This window comes from Mirounga angustirostris, unplaced genomic scaffold (assembly GCF_029215605.1).
Source record: "Mirounga angustirostris isolate CCGP_5_RB_7025 unplaced genomic scaffold, mMirAng1.0.hap1 SCAF_3, whole genome shotgun sequence".
NCBI lineage: Eukaryota > Metazoa > Chordata > Mammalia > Carnivora > Phocidae > Mirounga > Mirounga angustirostris.
This window is the reverse complement of record NW_026991711.1, coordinates 68,968,362-68,992,254: the sequence shown is the minus strand read 5'-3', so window position 1 is coordinate 68,992,254 and position 23,893 is coordinate 68,968,362. Positions and strand designations below refer to the sequence as shown.

At 38.9% G+C, this 23,893-nt stretch overlaps 1 protein-coding gene across 8 annotated transcripts in view; it reads left to right on the top strand.

The window, feature by feature from the left end:
* FRY (FRY microtubule binding protein) overlaps positions 1-23,893 on the top strand; it is a 348,688-nt gene that overhangs the window by 221,704 nt on the left and 103,091 nt on the right. For all 8 annotated transcript variants that reach the window (XM_045869273.3, XM_054506292.1, XM_064586228.1 and 5 more), the window contains 11 exons: positions 5,306-5,564; positions 6,875-7,057; positions 9,646-9,732; positions 11,903-12,162; positions 12,596-12,785; positions 13,418-13,542; positions 15,808-15,865; positions 16,725-16,816; positions 17,102-17,274; positions 18,382-18,542; positions 19,712-19,822. In XM_045869273.3, coding sequence (XP_045725229.1) covers positions 5,306-5,564; positions 6,875-7,057; positions 9,646-9,732; positions 11,903-12,162; positions 12,596-12,785; positions 13,418-13,542; positions 15,808-15,865; positions 16,725-16,816; positions 17,102-17,274; positions 18,382-18,542; positions 19,712-19,822 — 1,699 coding nt within the window. The remainder of the gene's footprint in view (positions 1-5,305; positions 5,565-6,874; positions 7,058-9,645; positions 9,733-11,902; positions 12,163-12,595; positions 12,786-13,417; positions 13,543-15,807; positions 15,866-16,724; positions 16,817-17,101; positions 17,275-18,381; positions 18,543-19,711; positions 19,823-23,893) is intronic.

Sequence of the window (23,893 nt, the reverse complement as noted above, 5' to 3'; positions counted from 1 at the left end):
CCTGCTCTCTCTCTCTCTCTCTCTCACTCTTTCTCTCTTTCTCTCTCAAATAAATAAATAAAATCTTTTTTTTTTAAAGATTTTATTTATTTATTTGACCGAGAGAGACACAGCGAGAGAGGGAACACAAGCAGGGGGAGTGGGAGAGGGAGAAGCAGGCTTCCCACCGAGCAGGGAGCCCGACGCGGGGCTCGATCCCAGGACCCTGGGATCATGACCTGAGCCGAAGGCAGATGCTTAACGACTGAGCCACCCAGATGCCCCAAATAAAATCTTTTTTAAAAATTGGAACAATACTGCCTCTTTCATAAGATGGTGGAGAAGGCCACGTGTCATAGACATGCACTTTGGTTAATCCAGGGGAAAATATGTCAGCAGGGAAAAAGCAGCTATCAGTTAAACTGAAGCAGAAGGAAAGTTCGCTGACGTTGGTGAAGTTCTAATTGGAGATGATCATGTGCACGAGGCCTTTGAAATACTAAGTTTTTTAAATGTCACGCAGCGTTCAGGTACAGCCCCTGACACTATTTTGCTGTGACTCTGTGTGGGAGACTCTTACCCCTGGATCACTCTGATCCCCGAATCCAGTGATGCCTGGATCTGCAGACCATGGTGCCAGGCATGCCAGAAGGGAGTTCTGTTAGACGTGTTGGAATGTCAGTGCTATTTATGGTGCTTCGTGTTTATTATTATGTACATTCTGACAAAGCTCAAAGCAGTGGGTACTGTTTTTATGAGGGGAAAGAGCAAATAAACATTCTTGAGAGTTCAAGGCTTAGAAATCAAGAAAGTGACTGTACTTATATGGGAAGCTCATGAAGAGGCCTTTTCCATAGACTTTAAAAGAAGCTGGAGGCTGTTCTCCCCAAGGGAAAGATAATGGAGTGCTCGACCTACACATTGGGTCCTGTTAACCTATGAGAAAAATGAGCCCCTTCAGATCTCCTTGAGAGGGTCAGAGGACAAAATGAAGAAATTCAACAGCAATAAATGTGGATTTCCAGTCTGTAGGTACTTTATTCCCCCAGAGTCCACTCACATTTGGACTGAGTTGACTCTTGAGATGATACACAGTCTAGTCAGAGAGGTATGAGAACTTTTAGTTCAGATGCTTCACGGTCACATCCATGGTACATTTCTACTGGAGAAAAACTTGGTTTTCTTTATTTTTTTTTTTAAAGATTTTATTTATTTGAGAGCGAATACAAGTGGGAGAAGGGGAGGGACAGAGGAAGAGGGAGAAGCAGACTCCCCCCTGAGCAAGGAGCCTGACGTGGGGCTCAATCCCAGGACCCTGGGACCATGACCTGAGCAGAAGGCAGATGCTTAACTGACTGAGCTACCCAGGTGCCCCTTGGTTTTCTTTATAACTGGCAAAATAAGACCAACATTCACACCAGCCCTCTATCCCCAACCCCCAGCTCAGTTCCCTGAATAAGGAGTTTCAAGGATATGTCCCACATGACTGTCCCCAAGGCCCCTTCCCAGCATTTCAAGTAATGGCTAAATCACAGATACTCTAACTTCAGACTTCTGTTAGTGTGTTTAGCATGACAATGTTGTGTGGAATGAACCGGTAAACCCCTTTCTCCAAGTTACTGCATTTTTTATTTTGTGTATTGCTCAGCCCACTTTTAATGGCCAAGTGTGAGGGATCTTTCTACTTAGGCTCCATGGAAGTTTCACAGGCCCTCCTGACATCACGATAAGATCCCTGGGGAGGATTTCCTTCCTGCTCTCACAGAGCCTGCCCTTCCCAGTTGTCTGGGTGCTCCCAAGATTCTCCACATAGGAGGGGAGCTTACTTGTGTCCTTGGCCATAGGCATCGTTTTTCTCTGACTGTCCTCCCAGGTGTTTCCTGCTCTGTCCCTTGACCACAGGAAGGACCTTTCCCTCAACGGTCTACAGGCTCCCATCCTCTGTCACTTCCCGCAAGACTACATATTCACGAAGGGGTTGCTGTTCAGCTTCTGCCCCCCCCTTTCAACAATTTGTCATGAGGTTGTGAGAATCAAATAATGCATATAAATAATTTCACATAGTGCCTAGAACACAGTAAGCTCTCAGCAAATGTTAGTTATTATTTTTAGGCATCTTTACATTTGAATAACAGATTATGCCATGATGTACAACGTACAATGCGTTTTCATGCACACATTTAAGCTGGGCACACATTTATTCCTATTTTCAGAGAAGGAAATTTGAACTTCAGAAGAGTAAAGTTGGTTGCCCAAATGTACAGAATTTTCCTGCAGCCAAATGGCAGTGACAAATGTCATTGGTTTGATTCAAAGTGACAGATAAACACTATTTATGCTGTGTTTCCTTATAATTTGTGGCAATTTATGAAGTAATGCACACACAATTCCACAATCTTCTGTGGTACCTGAAAAATATTTGTCATTTAGCATTTACCATTCGCTTTTCAGTATGTCTGTACAGTGGAAGGTGGCTGGTTGTTTTGAGTAGCTAACTGAGAACTATAGTCTTAATTGTATATATTGCTTCAATAAACCACTTAATCTTATTTCTTTAATCTATTTTATTTTAATTGAGATGCAGTTCAGAGCACTGTGCATAGATGGAAGTTCATTCTTTAATACCTGCAGAGAATACATTCCAACCACTTCTGGCGAACTATTCCAAAGGCTAACCATCCACCTGTCAGCATATCCCTCCTTTTGGAAACCACTGTCTCCTGGGCTTCACTATAAAACCATTTCTCCCTCTGCTGCCCTTGGTGATATTACAGGACAGCGAGTTCCTCACCTCTTCCTAACAACCATTTGTTTATCCTGCCACAGTTAAGAATGGGCAGTTTCTCCTAATGGATCTTTTTCTTCTGAATTTGGTTTGTGAATTTGAAATCACTTCCTTCTGACTCGTGTACCTGTACACAACAAAATTATTCAAAAGTACTAAGCTGATCCCATGTGAATCTGAAGCTCACCTTTATGGAAGTATTTTCCACTGGAAGTCATCTATAGAAGCTTATTCTCTAAAACATTCAGGACCATAGATAGGTATAAATATAATAAATAGAAATGATGAACTTAAGATGGGAAGATGACTTCAAGTGTTTTTTATAAATTAGCATTTTTTTGTTTTATTTGTTTGTTATAAACTAGTATTTTTAAACCATGGGCTGCAAAATGACTCAAGGCTGTTGTTTATAGAGTAATGTTTCCTCCCAAATGGGTGGGCTTTAGGCCCTTTACCCCAGCTTTAACTCAAATTTTGTGTTATACTTAAAATTGGGGGGAAAAAATACAGGGGCTGATTAAAACACAAACTTTGTAAATTCCTGCCATAGACAGTCCTTAATTGGAAGCCCAGGGTAAAAGCTTCTACATTTTCCTTCAGCAACTGTGATCCCCACAAAAACTTTAGACTTTGTGGGCTAAGTCTAACCTGAAGAATCAGCTTAGATCTTCCTTCTCAGCAACTTCCTAGAACATCACTTGCTTTTGGAGCAAGAAATATGTTTTCCCTGACTTGATATATATCTGCTCATTAATGAGCTTTATGCCTGGTTTACAGTGTCAAATTTGGACCAGTTAGTGTGCTTTATGCTTCAGAGAATAAGGAAGGTGTTTGCTTTTCAAGTTTTGAAATCATGTTTATTCAAAAACATAGGACTGTACCAGACTTGTTTAGATTAAGGGTTACAAGTCCTGGGCTGGAATCCTAGACTTTGAGGAAGTTCCTACATGGTCTGGGTCCAAGTGTTTTCTTCCCTTCATTGAGGGTACTATCTACCCCGTTTGTGGGGGCCCCCAATGACTCAGCCATTTTCTTCTCTGACATTGAACGCCTCTGGGCTGCTGAGTGCTGGAAGTTCTATCTCCTCGGTGTCTTTGATCTGTCTCCCTTTCTCACTACTTCTCTGCCTTGGGCCAACCGCCCCCCCCCCCACCACCACCAGCTTGTTCCTAAGTCACTGCAGTGACCTCCTAGCTGGTCTCTGCCCCAACTCTAGTTGCTTCTCCAAGGCATCCTCCATATTCCTGCCTATTTTTTGTTTCAGATGTGAATCTAATCATGTTATTTCCCCTATATCTTTCAAGATACAGCTCATTTTTTTTCTAATAATAATAGCTACCAGTTACTGAGTGTTTGCTACACACTCAGTGTGGTGGTACATGCTGCATGTGGGTCATCTTCATGAACCTCACAACAAGTTTATGAAATGCAAGTATAATTATTGTCCCCGTTTCCCAAATGAGGCTCTGAGGCTTAGAGAGATTGACTAACTAGCACAAGGTTACATAGCTAGTAAGTGAAGAGGCAAGACACTGCGCTGGACATTCTGATTCCAGAGCACACACCCTTAACCCCGTCCCTAATGTATTGCCTCCCTGGGTGGCCTGCAGACCCTTCACTGAGCTGCCCCTGCTTCCTCTCTAGCACCATTTCACTCCTTGCTCCTGCAAGCTCCCCAGCCAATAGACACAGCCCTACTGAACTCCATATCCGAAGGGGTGTGTGTCCAAATCTCAGGAGGTCTCAAAAATATTTGTTTCTTAAATAAATGAATAAAAGAACCTATAAAACATGATGTTAACTGATGGTTCATACCAATGTCATGACTTAATATTATTATGGTATTATAGGTTATACCACCAATACCCAAGTTGACTTGGGTTTTCTCAACCTTGACACTATTGACATTTTGGTCTAGATAATTCTTTGTTGTAGGGAGTTGTCCTGTGCATTTTAGGATGTTTAGCCACATCAGTAGGTTCTGCTTACTAGAGAGATGATGGAAGCACTCTCGGAGTTGTGACAATCAATAATGTCTCTAGACATTACCAAATATCCCTTGGTGAGGCAAAGCCAATTGTGGACCATTAATCTAACCCTTAATTGCTCATTTTCACTGAACTTCTGGATAAGTCCCTTAGTTTCTCTGGTACTCAGTTTTCTTATCCTTAAAAGTGATAGGGTTTGATACTAATTTATTCTGTAGTCAACATTAAAAAGTATTCAGGTATCGCTGAATGCCAGGTAATATTTTAGATTCCATCCTGAAACGAAAAAAGGACATTAGTGAAAAACTACTGAAATCTGAATAAAATCTGTAGTTTAGTTAATAGCATTGCACCCAGGTTAATTCCTTAGCTCTGAGAAAAGTACCCTGGTTCTATAAGGTGTCAACATGAGGGTAGCTGAATGAAGAATAGACGAGAGGGTGACCCATTCTTGAGACATGAATAAAAGCAGAGAGCTCTATTTGTTCCATCACAAATCTAAAAGAAACATTAATAAACTAAAGCCTTTTATTGTCTTTTACTTATTTCACAGGCTCTCTATTCATATGGACGATGAGCTGCGACATATTGCACAAAATTCTCTTCAGGGTTTACTTGTTGACTTCTCAGACTGGAGAGAAGATGTACTATTTGGCTTTACCAACTTCCTACTTCGGGAAGTCAATGACATGCATCACACGCTCCTTGATTCATCCCTGAAGTTACTGCTCCAGCTGCTCACCCAGTGGAAACTGGTCATACAAACTCAAGGAAAAGTCTATGAACAATCCAACAAGATCAGAAATTCAGAGGTGATTTTCACACTCTTCCCACCAATTTATATTTCCTAATATAGTATATGTGTAAATAAGTTGCAGCTTGGAGAACCTTTGGAGCTCTTACTTCCAGCTACCTAGGAAATTTCTCCCTGGTGGTGGCCCTTAATTTTTCCAACTTGGGTAAATTGTGACCAAGAAACTCAGGGTTGATATACCATCAGGTTAGATTTGTTATCATTCACCAGGCCATTCAGAGAGTGGAAATTGCTTATTTCAGAGAATTATGATTATAAATCTCTAAGAGCAAATGACTGTAAGCATGGATATAGAGCCGGGTATGGATATGCCTATTGAGCTCGATATGGATATGTATATAAAAGTTAGCTGCCCACCAGTTGTTTTTTAATCCTAGCCTACAACATATTGGTTGCATTGTCCAATATCCATAGAGAAGAAAATGCAGTCTTATGGTTTCTTTATTCCTTCCCACCTCAGTCCTAAATGCTAAAAATGAATGACAACATTTTGAAGAGCAGGTTATGGAGAAGTTGTCAGAGGAGAACAAGGGCAGTGGTGAACTTGACATTGGCAATGAGCAGATGGAGACAGGGCCTGGCGAGGGAAGAGCACAGCTGAGATTCTGAGGAACATGGAAGCTCAGGGGAGTACAACAGCACTGGGGGAACAGCCAGGATCCCCGATCCTAGATCATTCCTGTTTCCCTGTGTTGTACACGTGCCAAAGGATGATAGGTAGAAAAACAAGGGTTATGTGAGCTTGTCAAAGGAGAACTGAAACGGATGTGGAATCTGCCCTGTTGTCTGGCTTGCTTTTGCTTTAGAGCTACTTCGTTGTGGCTTGGGAACTTTCAGAACCCACCTCATAAATGTTCACACACCTAGATTAGAATCGAACACAAGAAACTAGTAAGTACGTGTGGTTAGAAAGTAAATGTTTGAAAATTCAATTGAATGGTCTCCTCAAGTCTATAGTGCATCTGAGTCGAAACAAATGAGGCCACTTTGACTCAATTTATAGTGTCATCTCAAATGGTATATGGATGGAAGCTGGTTTGTTCTTATTAATATTAATAGCCTTTGAAAGTTCTCTCTTATCAGAGATAACAGATGGTTGATGGTATTCCAAAGTAACAATGGGTCAAAAGAAAAAAAGGGATCTATGATCTGTCATAAATAATAATGAATTTACAGTCCTGTCTGGTTATAAGTCATTGCAATTTAATATTATGAGATCACATGTACCAAAAGATGCACATATGAGTAGTTTCTTCTTCTTCAATTGTTATTTTTCTGAATATAGAATGTGTTCTTATTGCCCAACAGCTGATTGCAAATGGCTCCAGCCACAGAATTCAGTCGGAGCGGGGCCCCCACTGCAGCGTGCTTCACGCTGTGGAAGGCTTTGCTTTGGTTTTACTCTGCAGTTTCCAGGTGGCCACACGCAAACTGTCCGTTTTAATACTCAAGGAAATTCGAGCTTTATTTGTTGCCCTGGGTCAGCCTGAGGTATGGATTCTCCTTCTGAATTTTCTAATTCATTTCTTTCTTTTGAAGTTTAGATTAAAACCTGTGAATAATGCATTACAAGTTTATGTGCCTCCGTGTCACACATGATGTCAAAAAATATTCACCATGGGTTTTTGATTATGAAAGAGCACTCTTGATCTCCACGAGATATGTCATATATTCTGAGAGCAATAGAAAAGACCATTCCTGATTCTCCAAGAGGTTGTCCTTGGTTAAGCAGTGAAGAATTTTAAGATTAAGTCATAGATCATTTTCCTTCATAATGTTCAGCACACGTCAAATTAAGAAGACATTATTACATTTCTGTTAGAGAATGAACTTGAAAAAATAATGAGTTCCATTTTAAATGATCAAGGTATCAAACAGTCTGGCTAACTAAAATTTGTTTAATTTCAGTAATCTTAAAATTACAAGAAAATATGTCCTCTTGAGACAGGAGAAGTAAGCCAATTATTAAGCACGGTCGGCCAGCTAATGTCTGCGCTTGGTCAAGGGCTATATGCGCTTGTTCAGATGTGAAGGCTCATCACCTGCCAGCACAAGTGACCGAACCATAAGTTGCATAAGTTGATGAAAGAAGGACCAGCTTGTTATGTCACATACTTCAGAAAAATGCTACTTTCCATTTTCCTGTTTTAAATCCCTGAACTTGGTTTTCCGATCCACAAAATGGTCATTGTCTTTACCCAGTATTTTCAAATTCATCACAATCCTTTCTGTTCACTTTTCTTCAGATGGCTTGGTGATATATTTTAGGACATCTGTGGTATCTGGTAAATGGATATCCAAGACATGCTGTATTTTGGTAAACCTGCATTAAATCTCTAACTCTGGTAGGAATGATAATCATTACCATGGACGTGTCTGGCATCGTGCTGTGTGCTACACGTAGTATCTCACTTAACCTTCACAATAACCTAAAAATTAGTAGTATTTTACCCACTGTACAGATACAGAGGCTGAGGTTTAGGGAGATTAAATGCCTTAACCAAAAGTCAACAGGGAGGACATGACGCAGCCAGAACTGAAAGTCACATATATATGCCTCCAGAGCCCAGTGTTCTTTTTAAAGTACAGCTGACCATAATTGTTATATTAGTTTCAAGTATAAAACCCATGCTCTTAATTTCTATTCCAAGACTGTGTTAAGAACACTTCTCGGGCGCCTGGGTGGCTCAGTTGGTTAAGCGACTGCCTTCGGCTCAGGTCATGATCCCAGAGTCCTGGGATCGAGTCCCCCATCGGGCTCCCGGCTCAGCGGGGAGCCTGCTTCTCCCTCTGACCCTATCCCCTCTCATGCTGTTTCTCTCTCTCTGTCAAATAAATAAATAAACAAAATCTTTAAAAAAAACAGAACACTTCTCATACGTTGCTCTCGTCTACCAGCCACAACCTTGTTTTCGTACAATTTTTTTTTTTTAATTGAGGTGTCATTGACCTACAAGATTATACTAGTTTCGGGTGTACAACATAATGAACCTATATTTATTTACACTGTGAAATGATCCCCACCATAAGTCCAGTTAACATCCGTCACCATACAGAGTTACAGAATTGTTTTCTTGTGATGAGAACTTTTAAGATCTCTCTTAGCACCTTTCACATATGTTACACGGTATTATCACCGATAGTCACCATGTAGTACATTATATCCCCGTGACTTACTTATTTGGTAGCTGGAAGTTTTTACCTTTTGACTCCCTTCACACATTTCACCCACCCCACAACCACCAATCTGTTCTCTGTATCTATGAGCTTGTGTGTTTTTTTTTTCCCAGGCACAATTGTTTTGTAACCGTTCTCATTCATACATGAATAATGGTATTCCAAGACTTTCCTGTAAGGCTTCTAAAGTAGATAATTTTATAATTCTGAGCTTCTCTATAATAAAGGGTGGCAAACATATACATATCCATATATGGATACACACACATGCAAACACCCACCCACACACACACACACACACACATATATGTAATATGTACACTGTTTGTGTAGAAGAATTTTCCATAAGATGCTCTCTCCCATACTCTGCAGTTTGCTTCTTTTACCAAATAGCTGTACACAACAAAGATACCACAGAGTGTGTGGTCAGTCTCCAGTGCATTTTCTTTGGAACTAAAATTCAATCGCAGTCAACAATTTATCAGTTATTTTAGCAGAGGAGTGACTCAAGCAAGTAGCCTTTTAGTGGTCCGGCAGCCATATTCTTCTGGGGTTTCCATCCCTAAAATTTCATGACAATATGAACCCTCTGCTGGATGATGTATGGCACCAGTGTTTAGATCCTTGCATACATGTGCAACTTATTGAAATTCAAGTCCGTGTCTTTTCAGTACAACGTGAAGTTGGAGCTCTAACCATCTTCCACTGAAACTTGAAAGATTAAACTCAGAATCACAGGGAATTTTATCTACTACCTTTCACCATCTTGGCACTCACTCTTCTGTGACAAAACCCTTATCACTATCTTGCAAGCTGTTCTGCTTCATGTACCAAACAAACGCAGTGGGGTGGGTGGGAAGGATTATTTTTCCCATGGAGAGTAATTGCCCACCCTTTTACAGGACGATGACAGGCCTATGATTGATGTCATGGATCAGCTAAGTTCGTCCATTCTCGAAAGTTTCATTCATGTAGCAGTTTCAGATTCGGTAAGTACTGATTCCTGATTGTTCTCAAGTGTAAGCTCCGGACCTATCTGAAAAAGAGAGACAAAGAAAAATGATGTGGAAGAATTCTGGGGTTTCGTGTCAGATAATAAACTGACACAACAGTACTTGTGAAAACAAGACAAGGTTTTCAGATACTAGCTTAGGAAACGTTCAGATAAAGTTCAAACAAAATTTGAACCTTAGGAGTATAGATATTTTACAAACAGCAATTTCAAGAAAAATTGCTCAAGATTCTTTAACTTTAATTCTTTATTTATCATGCTCATATCATGCTCAACACCATTATGTAACTTACACGTGATGCTTTAGACAGTTTACAGTGTGCTTTCATATTTATTATCTTTTTTGACCCTCCTAGGTACTGAAACTCAAAAAATATTAAGGGGCGGGGCCATAGTCACACAGAGAAGTGTTAGGGCCCGGACTTGACCCTAGTTGGACTCCGAATCTAGGACACCTTTATCTGTCAGTCAAATACATTCTTCCCTTTTTAAATAGCATATTGGCAACTTTCAATTTCCTGAACAAATTAAAGGGAAATTGATACTGATATTAATTATCTGATTTTTTAAAAAATCAGTCTAGTGCAGGAAAGGGACCTGGATTAATTTCAGCTCACTAGCTAAAAAGAGGCAGTGCAGATCGGGGACCATTCACAGCATCCACATTGTTGATGCCCCTTGTATCTTCTTGTCAAATAACTATAAATGAACACAGACATATCTGACAAATAGCTATAAATGAATACAAGGCCTTTTCGTGGTCTCTTTCTGAGACTGAGCACAGATCCCTACCTTTAGTGGCCCTGTTCTTGCTTATGGTTGTAGTGCTAACGATCATTCCTCAAACTATTAAGCCGGGCCGGGCAGACTTTCACAGTAATATTGCATAACCCTACTTCTTTTAGAAATTCAGTTTGGGTTAACATGGAATGGAGGAGTCAAGTTTAATTGTCTTATAGCCATATTTCCTTGCCTGCAGATGATATTCATGTGATTATGTTCTGTTTATCAGGATCAAAATCTTGAGCCAGGGGTTACTAGATCAGCAATACAGCACTTAGGAAGATACACAGAAAAGGGGGAAGTGGGATGTGCCCGCTTTGTACCAGGTGTTTCTACGTTCCTTATCTCACTTAGTTCACCTAAAGATTAGGTGAGATTAGCATTATAATTCCCAAGTCATAAATTAGTATCTCCCAGACAGAGACTCTGGGATGGTCAGTATTCTTCCCAGGTCACAAGCTTTGGGTGGAGTCTGTGTTGGAACCTACTCTCTGGTTCTGAAGCTCAGGCTGTGCCCCCCTAGAGCCCATTAACCACTGAGATCACTAGTGACGCACCCATACCCAGGGGAACCTGTAAACCTAGCAGATCATAAGGGTCATTTTAACTGCCCGACAGTCATAAAGGTAATTGTCTCTCCTGGTACCACTGCTGAATTATTTGAAACTTGGTCTTCTCTAAACTTTGATATTCTGGACTTAAAAGAGAATGACACATACAAACTTATATGAGGTATAGATCAAAAAAGTTTTAGAATGTAGTATTGTTTTGGCTTGATACCACAGGACAAGAATAAGTAGGTCCCTTACCTCAAAGATCATCCGTGAAATGCCCTTCATAAAAGGGATTGCATTTTGCCATCTCCCTAAGTCAAAGGGAAGGAAGTTTAGTCCAAGTAAAGATAAACAAGATTGTGGCTTTTAAAAGCCCAGGATATTAGTTACAGGGATAAAAACACATTGATGAATCTCAGAAGGTAATAATAGCTTTTAAAGAATTTTAAACGGCAAATCCAGGGTCGAGTTTAATTTAACTGAGGCCATATATTTTTCAACAAATATTTAATGAGCAGCTTCAGTGTCCTAATGCACAGTGCTGTGTGACGTTAAAACTGTACGAAATAGGACCCATGTCCCTAAACTCTGCCCTTCAGCTGCTTGCAGCCCAGCATAGGACACAGCAGTGGCCATAAACCAACATCCTATGGGGTAGGTGTGCGAAGGGTGTTTCAGATTCAAAGCCTGGCCCATTGCAGAGGCGGTCAGGAAAAGCAGTATGGACAAAGGGGCTTTTAGGCTGAGCCCCAGTGAGGACATGTAATTTACTGTTGAGCATTGATTCATTGCCTACTTCTTGCCCTGCAGGCAACATTACCGCTGACCCACAGTGTGGATCTGCAGTGGTTGGTGGAGTGGAACGCAGTCCTGGTCAATAGCCATTATGACGTGAAGAGCCCTTCCCATGTCTGGATATTCGCTCAGTCGGTCAAAGACCCCTGGGTTCTCTGCCTCTTCAGTTTCCTGCGGCAGGAGAACCTGCCCAAACACTGCCCCACAGCCCTCAGCTATGCCTGGCCATACGCCTTCACTCGGCTCCAGTCCGTCATGCCCCTGGTAGACCCCAAGTAAGGGAATTGTATGTCTTCCTCGGTGTTGTTGATCATTTGCCCTCTTACATTCTCCTTTTATCTAACAGATTGACATATTATAATCCTCTCTAGTTTCTGTGTTTCCTAATACAGACCCCTAAACATGGAGTAAAAACTGGTCAAAAGTTCTTTTTTTTTTTTTTTTCTTGTCCAGAGTTCGTGTTTTCTTTTCCTTAATAATCCCCAGTATAGACTGTCAGACCCTTACTGGTGAAAACAGTCTTCAAGTTCTATTTAACTTCCCATCCAGTAGAGACATTCCCTGTCCAGATTGTTCTTAACAGCATAGACAAGCCTTGACAGACAGTTGTTCAACTCTATTTGAGCCCTTCCTAGGATCTTTATTTAATAAGTGATATTTAAAGTCCAGAACTTACTTTCACTCCTGTTTTCAAATCCGTATTTCTAGTAGCCCAATTAATGCCAAGAAAACCAGCACTGCCGGCAGTGGAGACAATTATGTTACCTTGTGGAGAAATTACCTTATTCTTTGTTTTGGAGTTGCAAAACCCAGTATCATGAGCCCGGGACACTTAAGAGCGTCCACTCCAGAAATCATGGCGACCACACCTGATGGTACAGTGAGCTACGATAACAAGGTGACGTGACATGCTTCAGAAGAATTATTCTGTAAGGTTTTTTTTTAGCTTGTTTGTCTAGAGTTCACAGTGCACATTGCACTGTGCCTGCCATCTGGAGTCTGTGGGATCAGATTTTCATCCTACACATTTCTAAATTCCATTGAGCGTTGATGTGCATAATTTATTATTCCTTCCTGACAAGTGGGAGAACTGAAGATAAAGAGAAGTTAAGAAACTTGCTTAAACCATAGAGTGACTTATATTTATTAGCGCCCTGAGGTTTGGTTCCTGCCCTACAAACCACATTTCTCTCACTCTTCGCCAAGTATTTGCCCTTAAACCATGCCTTGATTAAATGATCTTGTTAAGAATGGTTTTGTTGACTTAATTGTTTTTTTTTTTTTAAAAAGAAGACATGATAAAAATATTCTTTAGAATTTGTGTCCCAGGTAAAAAATCCATTCATTGCGCCGTTTTGAAATTGATGTCTGTCTGTGGTTTTTTTTTTTTTTTCTTTCTTTCTGAAATGATGGCAGTGCTTTGGGATATGGTTTAATACTTTGAAACTGTTATAATGGAATCATCATTTGATTAAAGGAAGCATCAGTTACCATGTTACCTCTTTTTCACTTTTAATCAACTTGTTTCAGGCCATAGGTACCCCATCGGTGGGAGTTCTGTTAAAGCAACTGGTGCCTTTGATGAGACTAGAGGGCATTGAGATCACAGAGTCCTTAGTTTTAGGATTTGGAAGAACAAATTCCCTTGTTTTCAGGTACGGTCATCTCAATGAGGTCTTCTAAATTCATTCCTGGTGCTGCTCTCATTAATTTTTAGTTCCTGTTTTTAACTTGAGTTTGAGTTTGTGTTTGCGTGTTGGCATGTGCCTGGGGAGTTTATAGGCTTTGCGCCATTTCCTTTGTGTCCACTTGGCTTGACGTGCATGGAGCAAGCATCCTCGTGACTGCCTTCGCTTGTCTCCTGTGGTCCTTGCAGCTTTGATTTGACATCTCAGATTTTATCTCATGTGCGCAAGCTTCTTTTAGAGAACCATAAGTGAAGATAATTCAGTGTCCATCGCCAGTGAGCCAGACTGTTCAGAGGCTTTGCTGTCAGAACAATGAGGTCTGCTCATCGGCCGTTTATAAATGCAACAGGCTCTCACAGCTTAAGCATTGACAGAACCCTTTCAGGAGTATTCTGTTACACTGGCCCATCTCTTTAGAAGGTGCTTTAGCTGCCTTAATAGAACCATCATGTCTCACTTTCTGGATTCCTTACTCATTTCACACCTTTAATCAAATAACCATTCCATCTGAGGCAGTGTCAAAGCCTTTTGAAAGAGCCATCGTAAAGTCTTAGCTCGGGCTGCCTCCAGTGACTTCAGCAAAGCAATGAGCGCCTATAAGCACAATTAAAATCCTGACTTTTTTTACATAGATAGAAAGGGAAAGTTCCAAGCATCTGCGAGAAACCCTATTTGAAAAAGAAAAATTAATGAGACATTTTAGAGGCCATTGAAAAAAAAAATCTGTTACATTATTCACATATACAGTCAGATTTTATTCTTAAAAAAATAGTGAGTTCTGATACTTGAGTGACAGCTAGCCAGTGTTTTACTCCTTACTACTTAAGTAGTTAAGACAAAGAATCATGTAGAAATACTACAGGAAAATAAGAAAAACAATTCCTGGAATTACCTAACATTCTTTCCCAAAGAGCCTAAGAACCTAACATTCTTTCCCAGGGACATGTGCTCTTGTACATCTTACCCCCTCAATATTCCTCAGGGTGGCTAAGATTATATAATTTATCAGCCATGTGGGTCTGGAAAACGTAATGTCTCTGGGCCTCAGTTCCCTCACCTGTAAAATTGTTACAATAAATAAAAATAAAACGTATCTAATAAAAAAGAAAAATTATAATTTTAGAATCAATCTTACAGAGTGAGAGGATTAAATGTAAAAATGTATGAAAAAAATTAAAAAATAAAAAATGTATGCAGTAAATATTCAGCAAATGGTTGCTGTTGGAGGAGATCATTAATACATTGATGAAGAAATGCTGGCATCTGTGTTAGAGAAATCTGAAATGGAATGCAGGTTTTCTGTCTCTCGGCATAGAATGCCATGAAGTGTACCTTCCTAACTTCGGATTTCCCTGGAGGATGATGTCTAATAGCACAAAACATCCAGCCAGAATATTGCAAGGTGCTCAGGCATAAAATACTTGGCAGCAGGCTAGAGCTCATAATTTTGTTGTCTTGACATAGCAGTTCATAAATTATTTCCCAAAGAAGACAAATAATTAGATTCACGGATAGAAAGCTGAGAACTGGAGATAATGGGAACAAGTGAAAGATAGATAGATAGATAGATAGATAGATAGATAGATAGATAGATAGATAGATGATCAAACTTATTTTTACTTCACTAGAGAAAAGGTTTTGATGAAAACCTCATTATTATAATACTTGCCATAATTTGCATTTATCCTATAGCTCAAATAAGGGGTTTATCTTTGAACCTCCAAAAACACTTGATTTTAAAATCAACTGTCAGTTCCCTGAGCACAGATCCCAAAAGTAGTGCCATGACAACTGCCCCCGTCTCTTTTGCTCTAGTTAGACTGAAAATGTCTTCTGTGAGGGACTCGATTTTGTTTATCTTCATCCCCATTGCCTGTAGTAAAGTGTTTTGATTTTAAGAGTCACTTACAAAATATTGTTTGTTTTAGCCATTTAGAGAGGGTATTTTGCCATAGAGGACTCCAGAACAGGAAATCAGAATCAAGTCAACAAATATGTATTGAGCCAAAATTATATACGTAACACTGGGATGAAAACCAGTAATACAAAGCTTAGGCCAATACCTAGTTCCAGTTCACCACGTGACTGAGAAACAGAAAGGCCAGGGTGCGGCATTTTGAGGTCAGAAGCAAAGTGAGAAAAGTACATGACTTAGGATTGAATGGATATATTTGGTGACAAAGTTGGTGTCAATAATAATGAACTTCAAATGTTGACATTTTTCCTCCGTAGAGAATTGGTAGAAGAACTTCATCCATTAATGAAAGAAGCTCTGGAACGAAGACCAGAGGTAAGATTTTTAATTTAAATACTTCATGCCTCAGTTTATTTGGACAGTGGTATAAATTTAGATCATACTTAATGGTTTCCCCTAAAAAAAAAAAAATACAAACCCCCAGAATGCCTTTAACAGTGAATCTTAATATTTTAAATTTGTTATTTTTATTATTGCTTAGTATTTGAGTTATTTAGTATAATACGGTTCCTATTTTAAAAGATTTTGTTCTAAACTCATGAAGGCAAAACAACCTAGATAGTCCTATGTATGTAAAAATATTACGTCCTTTTGCAGGAGGTTTGAGTTGATTGAATTTTGGGTTTTAGCTGGTTTACTTATTCTTCACAAGGAGTTGGATGGTCAAGAATATCATTTGTTTCATCTGGCGTAGGCAGCATTTTCCTCAACATTATCTTCCCTGGTGTGAACTCTGAAAAGGACAAACTTACAATGTATCAGGATAAAAAATAAAGAATACTTCCCATATAGTAGATAAGATAGAAGTAGTAGCAGAATTTTAGCAGTGCGACTTGCATGACCAGAACTGGTGGGATTCTTTGTGTCCACTGTCCCTGTGTTTCAGTGACTCCGTCTTTCAGTAGTTGCTGGAAGCATCTAGGAAATGAGGCTGATTAGTTCTCAACATTGCCACCTTGTAAATATTTATTGACCCACTTAGGATCTGTTTCTTTTAGAGCCTGTAATAGCAAGCATTTTCTCTAAGGATTTGGAAGAGAGAAAAATACCCTCGTCTTTTATGTTTAGGAAATTGAGAATAGCTAGATGATGCTTTTCTTTAATACAGTTTCCCAAAGCAAAGTTATTATTGTTTTGCCCACGTGCATAAATGGTATTACCTCTTTCTACACAGAATAAAAAACGCCGAGAACGGCGGGACTTGTTAAGGCTACAACTACTTCGAATTTTTGAGCTTCTGGCTGATGCAGGTGTCATAAGTGACAGGTAGGGTGAAAATTCGACTGAGTTCATCTCTCCTCAACACTTTTTGCCTCTCTTTCTTCCTGTCCTTCTTTCCTTTTTTTTTTAAATATGTTACCTTTAACTTTTACTCAGAAAAGTCCAAAAAAGCTTGTTGTTGTTGTTTCATATTTATTTACACTGCCCGTGGGTCAGGAACAAATTTAGTGTGCGAGTTCTGACAGTGAATCTTATTTTCCATGAAGCATTTACTACTCTGACATAAAGACTAATCATCTGAAAGCTTAATTTTTTTTTTTTTAATTCCAGCACAAATGGAGCCTTAGAACGGGATACTCTAGCCCTTGGAGCTTTGTTCTTAGAATATGTGGATCTGACCCGCATGCTCCTAGAAGCTGAAAATGACAAAGAAGTAGAAATTCTTAAAGATATCCGGGCACATTTTAGTGCGATGGTCGCCAACTTGATTCAGTGTGTACCAGGTACAGCGATGCATCACTGTGAAGTCCCTTCGTGCTTGAAAAACCCTTTGTGTTCCTCACTGCTCTGCTTTCCTCTTTCATCCTACGGGCCTGTGTGCAGGTCTGGGATGGGGTCCTTCATTTATTTTGAACTACTTGGGAATACACATGGGAACAGATTGTGGTAATTCAGCACAGAGTTGGAAAGGCAACAAGAGGAGTTAAATTTGGCTTTGTGCTTATCCCATTATTTCTATTCTTTGTTTGGGTTCCCATCTGAAAATGAATCTATGCAATCTCCAGAGGAAGGAAGTAATTCAGGGAGAACATTCACAGAGGCTTCATTTCTTCCTTCTCATTGTGCTCGTCTGTGAACATGTGATCCAGCTCCACAGTATTCCTCCTCTTGACTCTCCCAGCAACCCGTTCTATAGAATTCTATACAGCTTAGTAAATTATACCATTGAGAGGTTTGGTTTTTTTCCATAGAGCAAATGGGTATGAAACCTTTTCATCTAATAAAAGCATAGAGAATAAAAATAGCTGGCCAGTGTGGTATAAAAATTACTGTATTTAAAAATGTTGACATAACTAGAAAAGGTCACAGTTCAACTGGTTCTACTTTTTCCATTATTTTGATGTTGCAAAACCTTCTTCTTACCAGTCCTCCTCCTCTTGGATGACCCTAAGTTAAGATTTGAGTGGACTTCTTCAGTTAGAGTGTGTTTGTTTCAAATGGAGGTCTATACATTATATTTCACGGTACTTTCAAAGACGGGCAGCAGTAGTCAAAAGAACGTTTGCTCTGTGAGAAGCAGCTGAGTGGGAGGTATTGCAGTTTTCCTCGACATTGATTAGAAAGTGGTGTCTGCCGGTCCACTTTTTCTTTCTGCTTCCCACTCTGGACAAGGTGTCACCGACTGCAGCATGAGGAGAGGACTCTACACTTAGAGAGAAAATTAGGCTTGCCTTCTTAAATGCTCCTTTCATTACCTAAAGAAAACTCGAGTTAGGAAATAAAATTACTCCTTTTCTCAAAATGTAAGAATCATGTATAATAGTGACGTAAACTGTATTCACTATACTTTTCAGTCTAGGAGACTCTTAACTCTGTGTTTTTCTCTCTAGTTCACCACCGAAGATTTCTGTTTCCCCAGCAAAGCCTGAGGCATCATCTTTTCATCTTATTTAGCCAGTGGGCAGGACCCTTCAGCATTATGTTCACCCCTCTGGATCGCTACAGTGATAGAAATCATCAGATTACAAGATACCAGTATTGTGCATTAAAGGTAGGGCAACTTTGTCTCGGGGAATAACTTTTGTCAGACCGTCTCTCCTTAAATTAACAACCTTTCCTTAAACTGACAGCCATGCCTTGAATAAGGTTAAAGTAACTAATATGATATGATAAAATATACATGCACATGCAATACACACACACACCCAGAAATACATAAGCTGATTTTTTAAAATTCCAAAACATACGCACGTCAACGTAGACAGATAGTTGTGTATAAATATGTACATATTCCAGTTGGGCTCTCAGTTTCAAAATACAAAACTTTTCCCAGCTCTCACTTTTATCTAGTGCATGAGAACCACATGGTTTTGCTTATTTACCTCTAAGTAACTACCTTGTCAGTTAGCTTTACAACCTGCAAGATCTCTGTTACCTCAAATGCAGAATCCACCAAAAGCCACATTCCCTTTTTAGTCTCCTATTGTAGAAGACTCCCCAAAATAAATTTCCACAAATAGGGCTATTCAAAAATTTCACAAGCATGATTCCTTACAGCCTAATGACCTTTAGAAAACTGTGTATTGGCTCTGTCATATATACTGGAAGTTTGCTGACTCTCCAGTTGACTCTTGCCTCAGTGAAGCTGATTTAAACCATGGCCCTCATAGTCATGGCGACCTACTAATTACAAAGTGAATCAAGATCACCCCTTCTCTTGCATTCCCTTGCTTGCTCTCCTCCTCCAAGTAACTAAAGTTTATATTCCTAATTTTTTCCTTTGATTAAGAATCATAATTATTTATTTCCATGTTTTCCATGGTTTGTCAATTTAGTACATTAGTCAAATATTTGTCACCAAAGCAAAACTTGAAAAGCTGTATTTACCTTATAAAGCAGAACTTATTCACGTAAAATCACTGAAGGTAAGTTTTAAATACTGTGAAACGGTCATTTCATTGTGAGTATCTTACTCTTTCATCGTAAAGATTTGTTATCATCATAAAGTTTTATGTCCATGAAGTTAAATATATGGCTTTTAATTCTTACTTAAAAATCCAAAATTGGGAATCTGGTCCTTTTTATTTAATCATCTTGTGAAAATAACTGCTTTAGAACACGCTCATCATTTACAAATGTGGTAGTTATGTTTTAGGGAGTCGGTTGTGTGTTACTAGATCATTGCCGGTTTCGTTCCATGTTGGGTGGTTTCGTCATCAGGCAATGTCAGCGGTGTTATGCTGTGGCCCTGTGTTCGACAACGTGGGCCTTTCCCCGGACGGCTACCTGTACAAGTGGCTTGACAACATTCTGGCTTGTCAAGACTTACGAGTAAGTATTAGCCAAAAATACATTGTATTTATTTGTTTGTCTGTTTGTTTGTTTTGTGTGTGTGTGCGCGTGCACACACACAACACAGAGACTTACACTTCTGTGGCTGATTTGAAGATCATTCTGTGAACGATGCTCATGCACTTTAGTAACCCGATCAAGGCTGATCACCCTAGACATAATGATCTTCAACATCAGCCACAGAAGTCTAGGTCTCTGTGTTGCACACATTACACTATGATGCATCAGGATAAAAAACACAACATACTTACCAAAGTTGACCATCAGCTGGGCCCGAAAGCAAGTCTCCATGAAGAGCATATGATTGAAATGACACAGACTATTTTCTCTACTCACAGTGACAATAGGCTAGTAATCAATAAGAAGAAGATAATTAGGGCGCCTGGGTGGCTCAGATGGTTAAGCGTCTGCCTTCAGCTCAGGTCATGATCTCAGGGGCCTGGGATCGAGTCCCACATCGGGCTCCCGGCTCAGCGGGGAGCCTGCTTCTCCCTCTCCCACTCCCCCCCCGCTTGTGTTCCTGCTCTCGCTATCTCTCTCTCTGTCAAATAAATAAATAAAATCTTTAAAAAAAAAAGAAGAAGAAGATAATTAAGAAACGCTCTTCCAGATAACTAGTGAGTCAAAGAACAAATAACAATAGAAACTGAGAATTATTTTTTACCTGAAGAATAACAAAATACTACATACTAAACTTGTGGGCTGTAAATAAAGCCTTGCTTAGAATGAAACATATAGCCTTGATTATATATATTAGAAAGAAAAAAGGCTGATCATCAATGACCTAAGCATCCATCTCAAGAAGTTATAAAAAGAATAGCATATCAAACTGAAAAAAAAGTATAATGAAGGGAATAATAGAGATGAAAGGAGAAATTAATGAAAAAGAAAAAAATTAATAGAGATGATAATTTAAGTCAAAAGTTGAATTTGTTAAGACTAATATAATTAATTCATGGCAAGTCTGATCAAGAAAGAGAAAAGACACATGTCACCAACATCAGAAATATAAAGGGGACATCCCTACAAATGGTAGATATTAAAAAGAAAAAGAGAACATATGAACATATTTGTGCCAATAAACCTGAAAATTTAGGTAAAATGGACAAATTCCTAAAAAAAACACAACCCAAAAAGGAAAGAAAATCTGAATAATCATATAAGTAATAAAGAAATTTTACCTGTAATTAAAAGTCTTCCTACAAGGAAAACTTTAGGACCAGATGGCTTTACTGATGAGTTTAACATTTGAGGAACAAATTGCATCAATTTTATACAAAATCCATAAAGAGAAAACAGCTCAAGAAGAAATACATCCCAACATATTTTATGAGACCAGCATAACATTATTACTAACACCTGCCAAGGATTTAACGGGAAAAAAAATTAAAAGGCAATTTTATTCAGGAGCATAGATACAAAAATGTAAATAAAATATAAGGAAATTGAATTTGATGATATATAAAAATGATTCATCATGATCAAGTTGGCATTATGCAAGAACTTCAAGATTGATTTAATGTTCAAATAGTCATCAATTCTTAGTATGTTAATTATATTAATAGAGCCTCAAGAAGAAAATACATGATCATCTCAATAGATGCAGAAAAAGCATTTAATGAAATTCTACATTTATTTATGAGAGAAACTCCTAATAAAACTAAGAATAAAAAAGAACTCTTAGTTTGATAAAGGGCGTCTAAAAAAAAAAACCCTATTATAAACATCATACTTAATGGTGAATATTGAAAGTATTCCCTGAGATTGGAATGACCAAAGATGCTTGCTTTCACCGCTTCTATCAACATTATACTGAAGATCCTAGTCAATGCATTGGGAAAGAAAAAATAAGATACCAGGAGTGAAAAAGAAGAAATTAGATTATAGATATAAATGTGAAAGCTAAAAAAACTGAAGTTTCTAGAAAATAATACAAGAATACAGGAGGAAATCTTAATCCCTGGGGTCTAAGTAAGGTTTCTTAAACAGGATGCAAAAATTCCTAATTGTAAAAAAAGACCAGTTAATAACTTCCTCCAAAAGACACCATTAAGAATGTGAACAGGCTAGCTACAGAGTGAAAGATGTTTGCAAGATAAAACCAGCACTTCTTATCTAGAGTATATCAACGATCCCTTCAGATAAATAAGATAGAGACATCCATAGAAAAATGAGCAAGTGACTTAAACAAGCAATTTAGAAAAGAGGTTATTTCAATGGCCAATAAACATAAGAAACTGTTCTCAAGCTCATGAGTAATCAGAGAGATGCAGACTCACCACAGGAGATACTACCTCAAATCCACCAGAATGGTGAAGATTAAAAAGATGGACAATGTCGACGAGGAAATAGAGCCACAAGAACTCTCATAGAAGGCTACAGAGAGTAGAAATCGGAATAACCACCTTGGAAAACTGATTGGCATTATCTACTAAGGTTGAACATAAGACACCCTACGACCCAGCAATTGTACTCAGATATATATTTCATAAAATATATATCCAGTATGTGCAACATAAGACATGTACAAAATTGTTCAAAGCAGTATTATGAAGTCAAAAGCTGGAAACACCCAACGTTGATCAGTATAGAATGAACACATTGTGAAATAATCATATATCAGAATACAACAGTGACAATGAATGAATGTGGATGACTCTCAAACATGAGTTGTATGAAAGAAAACAGACACAAAATTATAATCTATATAATTCCATTGCAGAGAGTTCAAAACAGCCCAAACTAACCAATGGTGGTGGAAGTCAGGATAGTGGTTCCTTTGGAGGAGAGAGAGACTAGTGATAGGACAGTGCATAAGGCTGGCTTAAGTGGTGCTGGTAATGTGGTATCTACGTCTGGTCTTCACACTGGGGTGTTCAGTTACAGTAACTCACCATTTACTTGTGAATTATATGCTATATATCTTACACTCCAAAATAAGATTTCTAAAGCTCAGTAAAAACTTGCTGATTTTCTTTCACGTCAAACTAACTTCTTAATGAAATGTTATTTTTAAGTCCTTTGTAATAGTATCATTAGCTTTTATCTGCTGCTAATTACTTAAACCTGTGGGGAACTAGGCTGATGATGTTTGGCCATCCAACGAGAATATTGCTCCCATCTTCGTCCACACCCTATTGTTTAAAAAAAAAAAAAAAAAAAAGCCAGAACCTTTCCTTCTCCACCTGGTCGCAACTGGCAAGAGAAGGAAACAGAAGGAGACAGGAAAATGTTACTCTCTGAAGGGAATATGGCCTCCAGGCACCAGGCTTCTCCTGGACAAATGTGACCATCCAGTATTTGAAAGTAGCTTCAGGAACGGTCAATAAAGGATCCATTAATTCTGTCTGGTATGATGATCAATTCACATGAGAGTCTATGATTAAGAAGAGTTTATAGGAACTACATTTCTTTTTAAAACATTGCCAGCTAAGTTTAGTAATCAAGCCCCATAAATATATTCTGATTTTTTTCCTCAAAAGACTTACACGCATAGGGGCGCCTGGGTGGCTCAGATGGTTAAGCATCTGCCTTCGGCTCAGGTCATGATCCCAGGGTCCTGGGATCGAGTCCCGCATTGGGCTCCCTGCTCCTTGGGAGCCTGCTTCTCCCTCTGCCTCTCTCTCTCTCTGTCTCTCATGAATAAATAAATAAAATCTTTAAAAAAAAAAAAAAAAAAAAGACTTACACGCATAAAGGCCATCCTTTGTATACTTAATTTTTAACAAAATACATACATACATACATAACAAGATACAAAAATATTTTAAATGCAATAAGGAAACATTGCCAACAAAGTCTTTATTACCTTTTCAGAATTAAAATTTAAGAATAAGTGAACCCTATATATGACACATTTACACAGTCTGATTTAGTTTATACATACATTTCAGTTTTCAGTTGCAACTTTGCATCCTCTTAAAGAAGAATATGCAGAATAAAAATTAAGATGAAGGGACACCTGGATGACTCAGTCAGTAGGGGGCACAACTCTCGATCTTGGGTTTTGTGAGTTCGAGCCCCATGTGGGGTGTGGAGATGACTTAAAAA